The following is a 15,079-nucleotide window of genomic DNA, read 5'->3' as shown; positions in this document are numbered from 1 at the left end:
GAGTTTAGGTAGGAGTTTATTCCATGTCACTGTTGGGTTATATGCAAAACTAAGCAATATAGACAAAGTCTGGGAAAAAAAATCATTCACTGTATTTATATTCTCTGGCTGCTGACACCCAAAAGCTCAGCAAACTTCTTCATTGGTTATGCTGCTGGCCCATTGCCAATTGACTCAATAATCACCCATTGGCAGTTCTATTCATGTTTGGAATAATAAACATCAACTTCAGTTTTCTCAGTAAAGAAGTAGCTGAGCAAATTTATATGATGGTTACTTTTGCTGATATGACCACTTTTAACACAATCAGAGGATATTTTAGGCAATGTTTAAACTGTACAATTGCGGTGAGACTTGTTATTAATGGAATATTACCCTTTTTGAAACCTACTGAGACTATTAAAAATGAGCTTGGATATTCATTGGAATACGATGGAATGCTTTGACATTTAACAGTTTAAGTGGGCTCTAAGAAGTTGTCCCTAGGGGCCGGGGAGATGGCTCAGTAGGATAAGCACTTGACTGGCAAATGCAGTTCAATCCCCAGTTCTGAAAAAAAAAAAAAAAAAAAAAAAAAAAACAAAAAAAAAAAAAAAAAAAAAAAAAAAAAAGTTGTCCCAATCTTACAATAGCTGCCAACTAGGAAGAAGCACACATCCTTTTAACAATGCCTAAGCTGTGTACAATACTACATAGAGCTAGCCTCAGAGTCCCCAAGCCAGTGGTAACATGGGGCAATCCCGTGACAAGAGCAAGCACAGTATAGGATCATTGCATCAAGTTTATTTTTTGTTTTGTTTTGGCTTTTTTTGGGGGGGGAAGCACAGGGTCTCAAGCCTAGCTTAAATGTAAAAATTTAGTTAAAAACTTCAGCCATATCAATAGTGCACAAAACTGGAAGAAGTGACGACCTAAACTCATCTCTTCCATTTTACAGATGATTGTTCAAGGGCAGAAAAGTTAGGTAACTTGCCCAAGATTGCATGGCCAGGATTTGAACCCATACCTACTAACTCTGGAGCCCTAGCTTTTAACTATTCTGCCACTGAACCTTTTGATTGGGGTCTCTAACCATCAATTAATGCTATGAGATAAGAATGATAAATGGGATTTTTCCAAACATCATGATTTCCTTCTTTTCGGCCTTTCCATTACAATAAACTTTGAGGTACCATCTCAGTTCTTTAGATATGAGATTTTTAGTTATATTGTGCCAAGTTGTACACTCATAAATGGGTGTTTAGGAGAGAGGGATTTAAGGATACTGGGTTTGGTTAAAGGCTGGTTGGACTATTTCCCGGAGCAATTAAAGGCCGGCTGCTGTTATTCCTGAACAGAGCTGATTGGAGGGAGGTCTTTGGGGCCTGGATCAGGTTTTGAAGCCTGCGACGCTGTTGGAGCCAATACAGCATCTCCACTTTGTCCCGCTTCATCTTGTCCAGGTAGCGCCGGCCCTTGAAGGTCACTGGCTCACCAAAGATTAGCTCAATCTCCTCTAGAAGGGAAACCAAAGAAGGCTCCATTTGATTGAGCTGCTTTTGGATATAGCTGCGGAACTGTTCTTGCTCTAGGAGATGACTTAGGTCAAAGGGAGTCTTTTGGAAGAAACGGTTGGGATCGGAGGCTTGTTGCTCAAACCCCTCGAGTCTCCCCAGCAATGCTTCCCGCAGCTGAATGGACTTTGCAGCCTGTTCCCAAGCCTTCACTAGTGATGGTAGTTGCTGTAGGTGGGCATTAGAGCTGTACTTAATGACCATGTCCAGTCGGATCTTGTTGGGAACCTCCAGCATAGACCACAATCTTTCCAGATGCTTCTGCAGGCTCAGGATATTGGGCCTTCCAGCTAGTAGCCTGTGCTGTAGCACTGTGTTCCAATCCCACTCTCCTGGCACAAAGTCTGGTTCTTCATCTTCTGTCAAGGGAGGAGGATGCTGAATCTCTATAGTCTCTTTGACAGGGGCTGATACTTCTACAGGAGCCTCCTCTCCATACATTTGGAAAATTACATGGAGGAAATCTGTTTCCTGGTTTGTGAGGTACTTGAAGTAGTCATTCACAGATAAGGTGTTTTTCCACCAGCTCACCCAGGAGGCCTTATTTGACCGCTTCTCCCAGGCTTTTGTTGCTTGAGGTGATGTGAGAGAAGCTATCTTCTCAGGGTTAGACTCCAAAGTGTTTGTTTTCTGGGAGTAAAGTCCAACCAGGTCAGGGTTGATAGTCTGAAACTTTTTTTCTTGGCGTAGAAAAGCTGAAGACAGGAAAGCTGACCAATCTTTCTCCGCTGAAGCTTCAACTAGATGTTCTTGGTCAAAACTGAGGTGGTTAGTAGAGACACAGCTCATCAACTCCTTGTAGACCTCCTTAATGTTATTGGCAACATAGTAATCAACATCCATTTCTTCAATAGCTTTGGAGTCCAGTTCACCAGCTAGGTGGTTATATAGGACTCCAGCCCCCTCAACATGGAAAGAGTCCAAAAAGTTTCTATCAGAGAGCTGCACAGCAGCTGCTTGGACCACAGCCTGATTTCTTAGCTTCAAAGTAACGGTCACTGGCTGTGGTTGTAATGGAGGTGATCTGGAGGGCTGAAGGTCCCACTGCCCAGAGACTTCTTCCTCCCGGAGCCTCTTCAACATTTTCTGCAGCTCTACCATGCGATGTCCAGCAGCTGAGCGGTAGGTCACCGCCCCCAGGAGTCGGGGAAGCCCCGTGTCCAATGGTGAGTAGTGAGTCCACTCCCAGTTCATGTTCTTCATCTTTTGTTTCAGATCCTCGGCCACAGTGTCCCTAGTCAGCTCTGGTTTGCTCTCTGGAGCCAAAATCAATGGGGTCAAAGGGCGGGTGGAGAGTACAGGAAGGCCCAGCTCATCAGCCAGCATCCAGCCTTCACGAAGGGAAGGCATGGACTGGCCTCTCTGGAGCCTAGAATAGAGAGGGAAGGGAAGAGGGGAAATGGCCCTGGTGGGAGTCAGAGAGTGACTGGGTAGTGGCAGCATCTGTGATGAACCCAAGTCGCTTTCTCTTTCCTTTCTTATGGAGGGCAGCCAGTGAAGATGCTTTTTACTCTTCAACTGAAGGATGGACTTTAACTCTGTTACTGGATCCAGTTCAGGCTCCCTGAGAAACTCTGGTGGGCGGCTAAGGTGGATGAGGTAGTTCAGATTGAGGTTAGAGCACGGCACTTGGCCAAAGCCAGTGCTATGAGGCCAGGGGATGGGACATAATTTGAAAGTCCCAGAGGGGCAGATGGGGCGTAGCTTGTTCACTTTGCCATGGGTCTGTTCTATCTCCAGCAGAGCCTGGAAATCGTTGAGCAGGCAACGGTAGACGTTGGGACTGGTAAGAAATACTGTACAATCCCTGGCAAGGCTGGCAGCCAACCGAGTGAGGATGGCTGACTCTGTGAAGACTCCCCTGGAGGTCGACATGGTCACCAGCAGGTGCAAGTAGCGTAAGAAGAGCTGCTCACTGCTGAGCAGCACGTAGGTCTCGAGCCGCTTCCTCAGCTTCTGGTTGTCCCCATAGCTAAGACTAGGTTCCAAAGGAGGTTCCTGCCAGCTGCATTTCAACTCGTTCAAGATGACTTCGGTGAGACGGAGTCGCTCCTTGGGAGCCACCTGCGCCGTCAGCCCGCTACTAGCCAGTAGCTTGGCCACTTGATTGCACAGTGAAGCCACCCTCAGCTTAGCGAGCGATATGGTCTGCCATCTCAAGACCTCCTCTGGGCGGTGCTTCTGAGGCTCTGGTGGCGTCGCCCGGCGCGGGAAAAGAGATAGAGGACTCAGCAACTGGTGATAAAACCTTTGAAGCTCAGGCCCAGGATTCTGATCCTCCATCTTGGCGCACTCCAAGCCAGCCCCTTGGGCAAAGGACGCCAAACGGTTGCTAAGGCAACCAGGGCCTGCAACCCGAGTGCGCTTGCGCAACTTTTGTCCGTCGTACCGTAGAAGTCTGCGCACGCGCCAGGGGGCGGGGCAAAGGGAGGTCTTCTAGGCTGAGTCTGCCCAGCGGCTGCGCTCTAGGTTGTACCTTGTACTCTTGCAATTGTGTTTCGCGGACTGGTGAACTGGTCTAGGATGGCTTCGGATTCAAGGGAGCGCGGGGCCTTGTGCACGGTGAGAATGGAGGTTTCGTGTGGAGCCTCGCCGAGCACAGCCCCCACCCTTGGGATGATTGTTATCTTGGGAAGAAGTGGCCACCTGGGGCGGGGACCGGGACAGCGGTGTGAAGTTGGGGAGCTCAGGCAGCAGGAGCCTTGACGTGAGAGTGGGGGATGGATGGGAATGAAACTACGGTCCCAGAAAAATGTAGTCATGAGAGGGAATGAAGAAGGGACTTGAAGAGAGGTCACATAGGCGAGTCCCAGGCTTTGGATTGATCGCATCAGACAAGACCCCAAGCCCTCAACGGCCTTCTCTACCGCCCTTTGCAGCTGGAGTTCGCTGTGCAGATGACCTGTCAGAGCTGCGTGGACGCGGTGCTCAAATCCCTACAAGGGGTGACAGGTGAGAGCAGAATTAACGTTTCCCAGAGACCTCTGGGAAAGACCATGACCATCTCAGTCTGCCTCTACAATCGTCTTGCACACGTAGAAACCGATACCCAGAGAGTGAAAAAGGTCTGTTTTCAGAGTCGCACAGAGATTTAGAAGCAAGGCCTAGAGTGCAAGTAGCAAGCTTGCCCAGCCAGAGCCCTCTATGGGTTCTGCCTGTCCCTGTTCTGGCCTGCACTGCAGGTGCCTTGGAAAGTGAGAAGCTGGTCAAAGTTCTGTGGAACACAGTGTTCTTCATTGGGAAACGACATAATCTTGACAAAGCAAACAACTCTGGTCGTGGTTCAGCTTAGGTAGTTTCTGGTTCTTAAAAGACATGTAGGTATGTAGGGATGTGGCACAATAGGTAAGATCTGAAAGGTAGAGCTATTGGCATGGCACTGAGAACTGGTAACTTCAGTACTGCTACATGTTTATCTAGTCACTCAGCAGATATGGGTCAGAGACGGGGGGCTCTTTAGGGAGAAAGTTCACCCTTGTACCCAGGACAAGATGTACATGCAAGAGTCACCCAGCTGGCATTCACAGAACACTTCATGGATGGTTTGACAGCTGCATCCTGGAGTCAGATCTGTTGGGATTCAAACTATCTAATTTTCCACTCACTGGAACAAAAACTGCATGAATATTACCTTTTTTACCTCTGTTTCTGCAGTTTAATTATTTTTATTTTTTTTAGAAGGCGTTTCAGTATGTAACCCCAGCTGATCTTGAACTCAGTCCACCTTGAACTCAGGGCAATCTTTCTTGCTTCAGGCATACACTACCACGCCCAGCTGTTTCTGTGGTTTGAATGGGAATGATAATAGCTTCCCTGGGGCTGAGGAGATGGCTCAGTAGAATAAGTGCTTCCCTGGCAAGCGCAAGGGCCTGAGTTCAATCCCTGGTTCTGCAAAAAAAAAATTATAAATAAATAAATAAATAGATAATAGCTTCCCTGGAGTCACATAGAAACCTGGAGGGTTGTCCTGTAGAACACATTTGTTAACTTGTATAAAGTACTTTAGTAGAGTCTTGGATTTGTAGTATGAGCCCAGTACATCTCAGAGAAAGAACAGAGGAAGGGCTTACAGGTGATCTGCTTGAAGGGAAGTGTGAGGGGACAGATCTTGAAGTGGCATTTGTTTAGACAATGTGTTTCAGAGTGGTGGGTAGAGGGGTTGGATGGAGATGGAGCCATTTTGCTTAGAGTGGACTGTTCTAATTAAAGCTTTTCTGGTAAAACATTCCTGCTGGGACAGCAGGCAGATGCAGTTTTTGTTGGATGTCGGGCAGTTTTCAGCCCCTCAGCAGGTTTCCTCACCAGAAATACTTTGGGTGACTGTTTTCTAGTCTGGGTCACTGGAACCAGCTTGGCTTTGTCTTTCTGCGTCCTGTTCAGAGACCTCTGGGAAAGACCATGACAATCTTAGTCTAGCTCTATAACCATTTTACACACCTAGAAACTGATACCCAGAGAATGAAAGAACTGTTTTCAGAGTCGCACAGAGACTGGGCAGGTAAGTCACAGTTTCTAGAAGGTACACAGAGAGAAATGCCTGGGCCTTGGGAAAAAGATCTTTAATCCCTTTGGAGTGAATTAGAGAAGCTCCCAGATCCAGGTTCACTCACCTGCACCCTTGTCAGTCACCCTGCAGTTCCTTCGGCCTCTTGTCTTCTCCTTCTCCTTCTTTTTATTTATTTATTTATATTTATATTTTATTTATTTGATACAAAGTCTCTTACTATGCAGCTCATGTGCCACCATGTCTGATTTTTAGACAGGCGTGGTATGTGGTACTGGGAATTAAACTTTGATCCTTATACTTGCCAGGCAGGTGTTTAGACTGCTGAGTTATCGCCTCAGCCCTATTTATTTATCTTTGTACCAAGAATCAAACCTTGGTGCTTGGCAGGTTTTTTTTTTTTTTTTTTTATCTTTTTGAGATAGGTCTTGCTATACAGTTCAGGCTGGCCTAGGCTCACTTTTTTTTTTTTTTTTTTTTCATTTATTTATTTGGTATAGGGTCCCACCACACAGCTTGGACTCGGTGATCCTCACACAGCTTGGAGTCAGTGATCCTCCTGTTTTCAGCCTCCCCAGCACTGGGATTACAGGTGTAGGCCACCACGCCTGGACTCATTCGCTGGCTCAGCGTGCCCCAGGGGCAGGGCTGGTGCAGCATGCAGGACTGGGGATAGAACCCTGGTCCCTGTGCTTGCCAAAGCAGGTGCTTAGTCCACTGAGCTATCTCGTCAGCCCCTTGAGCTTACTCTGTAGCCCAGGCTGGTCTTGAACTCGCAGTGATCCTCCTGCCTCAACCTTCCAAGTGCTGGGATTACAGGCATGCACCATGCCTGGACCTGGCCTCTCTCATCAGGCCCTGAACTAACCAAATCCTGGCTTGGCCATAAGCAGAGGTGTTTACCAGCAAAATGATTGATCTGCTTCACTGAGAAACCATCTGAGAAGCAGATTAGGAATTTAGCCTGGGCATAGTTACAAAGTGCTCCCCACTTCGAACCTTCCCACTTCAGGAGCAGAGACTTAGCCCTTCTTGGTAGACCCCCAAGTACTGGAAACCCACCTTGGCTAAGAGCAGACCATCAGGAAACCTTATCTGCTATGTGCGCAAAATATATTCAGACCTGCCCTCTTGTCTCTTCCTGGTCTCCCTGTTGCCTCAGTTCCCCTCTATTAGCTTTGTCATATAAAAGCTTTTTTTAAAGTCATACTTCAACTATCATGGCTTTAATTATGTGAGGTTTTATTTTATTTTTTAATTCTGGGGCTCAAAACCAGGGCGTTGGCACTGATCTTCATCCCCATTTCTCTTTACTTATTTATTTATTTTGCGGTACAGGGGATTGAACTCAGGGCCCTGCGCTTGCCAGGCAAGCGCTTATTCTTTTTTTTTTTTTTGTTTCAAACTGCTACCTTTATTTATTTTTTTTAAGTCAACAGAAAATGGAAATATACTTTTTAAAGTTTCTAATACTAGGAAAAGATATCATACAATGTCTTTTAAATAAATTATAAGTCAAAGATACAGTATAAATCTTAGAACAAAAATTAAGATTAAGCAATATTCAGAAAATTAAATGTTTCAAAACAATTGAAATAAGAAAAAGTTTTCATGATAGCAAAGAAGTACTAAGAGTAAAACATAAGATAAATACTGGAATGGCAAGTAAATGACCAGCACTTCTAACAGTTTGAGGATAGGATATCGCACAAAGTTCTAGTGTGTTGTGGACATGCATAATGACTGTGACAGTTACTGGTGGCCAGGTGTCACTTGTGGGACTGAGCTACAGCTATTTCTTTGAAATCCACCCTGTAGACTCAGGTGGAATCATGACTCATAGGGTGGAAGTGAAGTCCATTTGTAGAGTGTGCTGATGAAAATATTCTGCTGCTGAACACAAAAGAATAACTAAAAGACTACTATTGTATACCTCTTATTCTCCGCTGTTTGCCTTATTTGGCGGGTTCTTTCCATTCTCATTCATGGGGCTGTGATCAATTTGCTCCCTCTCTAGAACCTCATTTAGTAGTCTGTGTAGGCTTGGCTTTGTCATCATGAAATTCTTTAGTTGTTCTTTGTCATGAAAATATTTCACTTCTCCATTATATTTGAAAGAGAGTTTTGCAGGATAGATCAGTCTGGGTTGGAATTTGTTTTCTTGCAAGACTTGAAGTACTTTGCTCCATGCTCTTCTTGACTTGATGGTTTGTGAAGAAAAATCTGCCGTTATTCTGATGGGTTTTCCTTTAAATGTGATCTGTTTCTTTTCTTTAGCGGCTTTTAGTATACTGTTCCTATGCTGAATTTCTGGAATCTTGATTATTATGAGTCTGGGTGTGGTTTTCATTGGATTGATACTATTTGGAGTTCTGTATGCTTCAGTTACAGGAAGGTCAGATTGTTGCCCCATATTTGGGAAGTTTTCTGCTATTACTTCTGCCCATATTCTTTTTATATCATTTGTATTGACTCCTTCTTTCTCATTGATGCCTATTAGTCTCACATTGTTCATTTTTGCATCATCTTGCAGGTATTGAATTATTTTTTCCTGCATCCTAGTTGTTTTAAAGAGACCTTTTCTTACTTTTTCACTAGCTGCAATGGTGTCTTTCAGGTCAGAAAGTCTATTTTCACTTTCACACAAACGGTTTTGCCAGTTTGTGATTGAGATTTTAATTTCCTGTATATCACTTTGAACCTGTTTCATAGATTCTGTTTCTTTCCTAAATTGTTTATTCAAGGGTTCCATCATTTTTTTATTCTCCTCTATTTTTTTATCAGTGTATTCTTTAGAAGCACTTAGTACTTCTTTGATTATAGTTACCACTACATTTTTTAGTTCTGAAATTATTTCTGATCTGATTTCTTCTATACTTTTCTGCAGTTGATTCTTTACTGTCAACGCTATTATTTCAGAGATATCTGGTGTGTGATTTCCAGTTTCCTCAGTGCTAGTGTCTTCTGCATTTGTACTGGGTGGACTTGGGGCCTGAGACTGCATTTGGTTCCTTCTCTTTGTCATTTTGTATACCACTGTCTTCTGACCTTTGGTGTAGAGCTTAGATAGAGTTATTACCTTAGCAACAGGTCCAGATCTATGAAGTTCAGATTCCTCCAGTTGGGTGTTGTTTGGTTCTGGCTGTGTGCTCCACTTCTTTCTGTTGCCAGGCCTGCGCTCTGGGTCTGTTCAGGATCCGGAGGGCCCTCGGTCATCTGGCTCACTCACCGGGCCTGCGCTCTGGGTCTGTTCAGGATCTCGCGGCCCTGGGTCCTCTCCGCAAGCACTTACTCTACTGAGCTATCTTCCTAGCTTCCTCTTTATTTTTTTGAGACAGGATCTTACTAAGTTACATAGGCTGACCTCAAACTTTTGGTTCTCTTGCCTCAGCCTTTCAGAGTACTGAGATTATACTATCCCAGCTTTATTTTTATGCTCATTATATTTTTTGAGATGGGGTCTCTCCTGTAGGTCAGGTTCACTTTGAACTCGCTATGTAGCTAAGGCTAGTCTCATTCATGCACTTCCTGCTTCAGCCTTCTGAGTGCTGGAATTATAGGTGCACACCACTGTGCCCATCAGAGAGTCTTTTCATAAACATATGTAAGAATCATCCCACAGACTTGTATAGATTTGGGGATTGTGGACCACACGGAGGTTCTGCTCTTACAGAGCTAGCAGCCTAGTGAGTAAAACAGAGGACTATACATAACGGGTCACTCAGGATGTGGGAGCTGCTATAGGGTAAGTGTGTGTATGTGGTGTCGTGGTGCAGTTAAGAAGCAAAAGGCTGCTTCTTGGGGTGAGCAGAATGTCTGAATTAAGTGCTTACACTCTGAAGCTAGGCTACCTGAGGTTTCCTGTTATATAACTTGCTAAAATATAACTTGGAACAAGTTTCTTAATTACTCTGTGCCTCAGTTCTCCCACTTGTAAGATAGAAGTAATAGCACCTAACTCACAGGGTTACAGTATCAAATGAGTCAGTACAGGTAAAACACATCAAAGAGGGCCTGGTCCCTGGTACTTTTTTTTTGGCTTGCTGAGCCCACCCTGAGGGCCTGGCTGGCAAACTACAGTCCCCTGCACCTGCTTAAGCTAGCCTAAGCAGGTACCTTAGACTGCTGAGCTATCTCACCGCACACCCCACCCACCCAGTACTTTCTTTCTTTCTTTTTTTTTTTTTTTTGTATTTACTATAGGATCTACAGGGTCTCACTACATAGATCAGACTCATAGTGATCTGCCTATGTTCAGCCTCCCAAGAGCTGGGATTACAGGAGCACCACCATGCCCAGTCTCAATTGCCCATCTCAGCAACCCCCCACCCCCCGGGGGCAGGGCCGGCCTGACACCCTGGGGATTGGACCCCAGCCTCTGCCCTCTGCCTAAGCAGGCGCTTTAGTCTGCTGAGCTAACAGCCTGACCCCCACCCCACACCCGCCATACTTTCTTAAACAGTGCTGGCTCTCAGGATGATGGGATAAACCCCCCAGTGCACATATGTGCTTTATTGAGATACAATTTACATACCATAAAACTCATTTAAAGTATACATATGGCTCTGTGGTCTAAATGGCTGCCTGGTAGGCTTATGGACCCAGGTTCAATCCCTAGTACTGCATGCCATGCTGACCATGGAAACTGGGCGTGGTGGCACATGCCTGTAATCCAAGCACAGGGAAGACTGAGACAGGAGGATCACTGTGAGTCCAGGCTGCATAGTAAGTTCCTGTACCAAATGAGTAAATATTTTTAAAAATCATAAAGTATACATGTGGAGGCAGAGGAGGAAGAAGGGGATATAAAAAGAACTAAGATGTTATGTACATCCACATAAGGAAGGTAATCATTATGTGCTACAAACAAGTACTAAAAAAAATGAACATTAAGGGGCTGGGGAGATGGCTCAGTGGAATAAACACTTCCCTGGCAAGCTCCAGGGCCCTGAGTTCAATCCCTGGTTCCACACACACACACACAAAAAAAAAAATTATTAAAAAAAGTCTTCATGGCAGTTTGAGGATTCACAGTCTTACAGCCATCACCACTATGAATTTTATATTTTTATCATTTTGTAAACCCTGTATCCCTTAGTTATTACCTTCCTTTTCTTCCACCCATACCCTAATTTATTTTCTGTCTATAGATTTGCCTGTTCTGGACATTTCCTATAAATAGCTTTATGTAATATTTATTTATTTTTGGCGGAACTGGGGATTGAACTCAGGCCCTTGTGCTTGCCAGGGAAGCGCTTATTCCACTGAGCCATCTCCCTGGCCCCATTTTTGTGGGTTTTTGTGAACTTTTTTTACATAACTGTTTCAGGCTTCATCCATATTGTAGCATGTATGCATGCTTCATTTATTTCTGTGGCTAACAGACCATCATATGGATACTACTACTTGTCTGTCATCAGTTGATCAGCCTCTGGGTTTTTAACTTTCAGCTCTTATCAGTAATGCTGCCATGGGCCGCGTGGATAGCTCAATGGCATACACACCTGCCTGGCAAGCACAAGGTCCTGAGTTTGATCCCCAGTACCAAAATAAATAAATAAATAAATAAATAAATAAATAAATAAAAATAATGCTGCCATGGATAGCCCAATTTTTTTTTTTTTTTTTTTTTTTTTTTTTCCCCCAGTACTGGGGATTGAACTCAGGAGCGCTTATTCTACTGAGCTAACTCCCTGGCCCCCTGGATAGCCCAATTTTATAAAAACATTTTAAGAGGATTTTTCAGTATCTCAAAAGTTATAAATAAACCAGGGTTGGTGGTACACACCTGTAATCCCAACACTCTGGAAGACAAAGTGAGGAAAATTGTAAATTTGGGCCCAGCCTGGGTGACTTAAGTGATTCAGCAAGTCCCTGTCTCAAAAAAGAAAAGGCTGAGGATGTGAGGATGTTTGTTCAATATGAAGGTCATGCATTCAATCCCCAGTACTGGAAGAAGGAAAAAACCCACAGTTATAAATAATGTGTGCTATGAAAGAAAATCATGAAAGTCCTATCCTCACTTTATATGTAAAAAAGACATTAAAAGGTTTCAAGATCACATAGTTAGAAGGCAGCTTCTACCTTATCACTGGCCATTGTAAGGTGAGTGGGAATATGTAGGGCTCTGTTGGTCTCTTGGTGTGATCAGTTATGCCTGGGGAGAAATAGCAGCAGGCATAAATAAACAAAGCTAGACAAGACAAGAGCGAGGTCAGGTGGTGGGCCATCTGCCTGGTTGGTGAGATGACCCCTAGCACAACAGTAGGGACATTTATTTATGCCTTTACAAAGTTAGCAACACGTAATATAAGGCAGCCTAGTAACTAAAAGCTGACATTAATCAGTCAGGATGCTTATCTCAGGATGAGGTAGCTTTACTGCTTCAGGCACTGAGGCCTAGTCCAGCTTTCACACATTTGACCAATTTCTAGCTTCCATGGCTCCCAACAGGAATGGGCTTTGGGAGCTGCTCTGTGTCTTCCTTGTTGCCAGCACTGGGTGCCAACCTTCTGCTGCCTTTGCCTTCTCTCTCCTCCCAGGTGTCCAGGACGTAGAGGTGCAGCTGGAGAATCAGGCAGTCTTAGTGCAGACCACTCTGCCTAGCCAGGAGGTGCAGGCACTCCTGGAAGGCACTGGGCGTCAGGCTGTACTGAAGGGCATGGGCAGCAGCCAGTTTCGTAAGTGACCATCATGACCTTGGCTTGACCTGTCTGGGAGGGATTGACCTAGAGCTGGTACAAATCGAACCATGAGATTCTTAGGCTCTGCTTTGGAAATGGGGTGAAAGTTATATGAGACTCTTTCATTGTATTTCCCGAGGTGATAATGGGGTACAGTGTTGGTTGAGGTGGTAAGCCAGGCTAATTTTCAATACCTTGCAGAGAATCTGGGGGCAGCAGTGGCCATTCTGGGGGGCCCTGGCCCTGTGCAAGGGGTGGTGCGCTTCCTGCAGCTGACCCCTGAGCAGTGCCTCATCGAAGGAACCATTGACGGCCTGCAGCCTGGCTTGCATGGGCTCCACGTCCATCAATATGGGGACCTCACAAAGGACTGTAGCAGGTAAGTTATCTGTAGTCTTCCTCAGAGCACCTTTATGCTTTTACATATGGTCCTTGCAAGTACATGGGAGGCGTGTAACACAAGCCCAATCTACAGATGAGGAGACTGAGGCTTAAACAGGTTAGATGACTTATGAAAGTCCCCAGTAGATAAAAAGGTAGTGCTGGGGCTGGGGAGATAGCTCAGTGGCAGAAGCACCTGCCTGGCAATTACAAGGTCATGAGTTAATCCCTGGTACCAAAAAAAAAAAAAAAAAAAGGTAGAGCTGGGAATTCAAATTAAGGTCTGACTCTGAGGCTCCTGCTAGGAACCACCTAACTGTCTCTGAGAGAGAAGAACACTTCTGGACACAGGAAAGGAAGGATCCCCATGTCAAGGTTTTGTCCTGCAATGATATCATTAGTTGTTTACTCATGTGAGCCTCTCCAATACCAGAAATTCATTGAGAGCTTAACCCACATCTGATCCTTCTTGAGTCCCTCCTCAAGGCCTGGCATGAAATAGGGCTGTTGGATGGCTGGCTGGCTGGCTGGCTGATAAAAATATGAATAGAGAAGAGGTTGGACTTGGACTGCTGGCCTTTGAGCTGCTGTTTGGTTGCCCACCTGTTGCCTTTCTTCCTTAGCTGTGGGGACCACTTTAACCCTGATGGAACATCTCATGGAGGCCCTCAGGATTCTGACCGGGTAAGTGTTGGGGATTGGGCTGAGCAGAAAGAGAATCCTGGTTCTCAGAAACAGGGCAGGCAGGTTTTGAAGCCTTTTCTTAATCTCTTCAGTTTATAGATGTTCATGTTTCCTTAAGCCCTGGGATACAATAATGCACAGCTTGATGGCTGCCCCCCAAGGGTTGACAGTCTAGTAGGGGAGATCATCAAATCCTATGATTGTGGTGTAGTAAGAGAAGCCTGGCATGAACCTAGGGAGCCTGGGTTGAGTACGTGATCCATTCTGAGGGGCAGAGGCAGAGGGAAAATAACTCCTGAGATCTGAGGCTGTGGAAGAGGGAGTTTTTACTAAAAATGCCTTTCCTGACACTACTCCCCCAGCCTTGGAGTTCCATTTTTCACCAGAAAATTTTTGCCTTATCTTTCTATACCACCTTAATGATTTTTACCTTATTTGAATTACAGCTAGTAATGTTCATTACTCAAATCATTTGTTTGCTTTTTTTTTCCCTAAGGTAAATTTATTTTTTACTGTTTTTAATTAAGTTTACCAGTACATTTTATTTTATTTTTTATTTTTTATTTTTTTGTGGAACCAGGGACTGAACTCAGACCCTTGCACTTGCCAGGGAAGCGCTTATTCCACTGAGCCATCTCCCCGGCCTATCAGTACATTTTAGATATGACTTTAGGTAAACCTAGTTGTTTTTATTTATTTTTTAATTTATCATGGAAAAGCCTCAAGCATATTCCAAAGTAAAGGAATAAGTATCATGAACTCTTATGTCCTAATCATTTGGTTCAAGTTACCAGCTCAAGATCAGTTTTGTTTCTCCTACATACTTACCCCCTCTTTATCATGACTTTGAAGCAAATCAAGACCTCATTTCTTATCATTGAGGTACATTGTTGACTAACTGATTGAAATAAGGTCCTTCTATGTGTTGCTCAGACTGGTCTTTATTTTCCTGTCACCGGAGAAAATAAAGACCTTGTAGTTCAGGCTGGCATTGAACTCAGTATGTAGCCCAGGCTGTTTTGTTTTGTTCTGTTTGTTTTTGAGGTACCGGGGATTGAACTTGGCAGGCAGGCACTTATGCTACTGAGCTATCTCCCCAGCCCCCAGGCTGTTTTTTTTGTTTTTTTTTTTTAATTTTATTATGTGGGGCCGGGGAGATGGCTCAGTGGATTAAGCACTTCCCTGGCAAGCACAAGGGCCTGAGTTCAATCCCCGGTTCCACCAAAAAAGAAAAAAAAATCTATCTTTAATTTTATTATGTGTGTGGGGGGGGG

The 15,079-nt window shown here is 44.6% G+C and overlaps 2 protein-coding genes across 2 annotated transcripts in view; one reads left to right on the top strand and one right to left on the bottom strand.

Annotated features, from left to right (window-relative positions):
* Positions 1 to 1,274: 1,274 nt before the first annotated feature.
* On the bottom strand, positions 1,275 to 3,842 carry Ccdc87 (coiled-coil domain containing 87). The gene has a single exon (XM_004627349.2). The coding sequence runs from the start codon at positions 3,834 to 3,836 to the stop codon at positions 1,275 to 1,277; it is 2,562 nt and encodes an 853-aa protein (XP_004627406.1). The 5' UTR covers positions 3,837 to 3,842.
* Positions 3,843 to 3,975: 133 nt separating this feature from the next.
* The window catches only part of Ccs (copper chaperone for superoxide dismutase), a 17,666-nt gene continuing 6,562 nt past the window's right edge, over positions 3,976 to 15,079 (top strand). The window contains exons 1-5 of the mRNA XM_004627185.2: positions 3,976 to 4,115; positions 4,433 to 4,505; positions 12,600 to 12,737; positions 12,942 to 13,119; positions 13,745 to 13,805. Coding sequence (XP_004627242.1) covers positions 4,077 to 4,115; positions 4,433 to 4,505; positions 12,600 to 12,737; positions 12,942 to 13,119; positions 13,745 to 13,805 — 489 coding nt within the window. The 5' untranslated portion in view covers positions 3,976 to 4,076. The remainder of the gene's footprint in view (positions 4,116 to 4,432; positions 4,506 to 12,599; positions 12,738 to 12,941; positions 13,120 to 13,744; positions 13,806 to 15,079) is intronic.

This window comes from Octodon degus, unplaced genomic scaffold (assembly GCF_000260255.1).
Source record: "Octodon degus isolate 3935 unplaced genomic scaffold, OctDeg1.0 scaffold00018, whole genome shotgun sequence".
In the NCBI taxonomy this organism is placed as follows: Eukaryota; Metazoa; Chordata; class Mammalia; order Rodentia; family Octodontidae; genus Octodon; species Octodon degus.
This window is presented reverse-complemented; position numbering and strand designations above follow the sequence as displayed.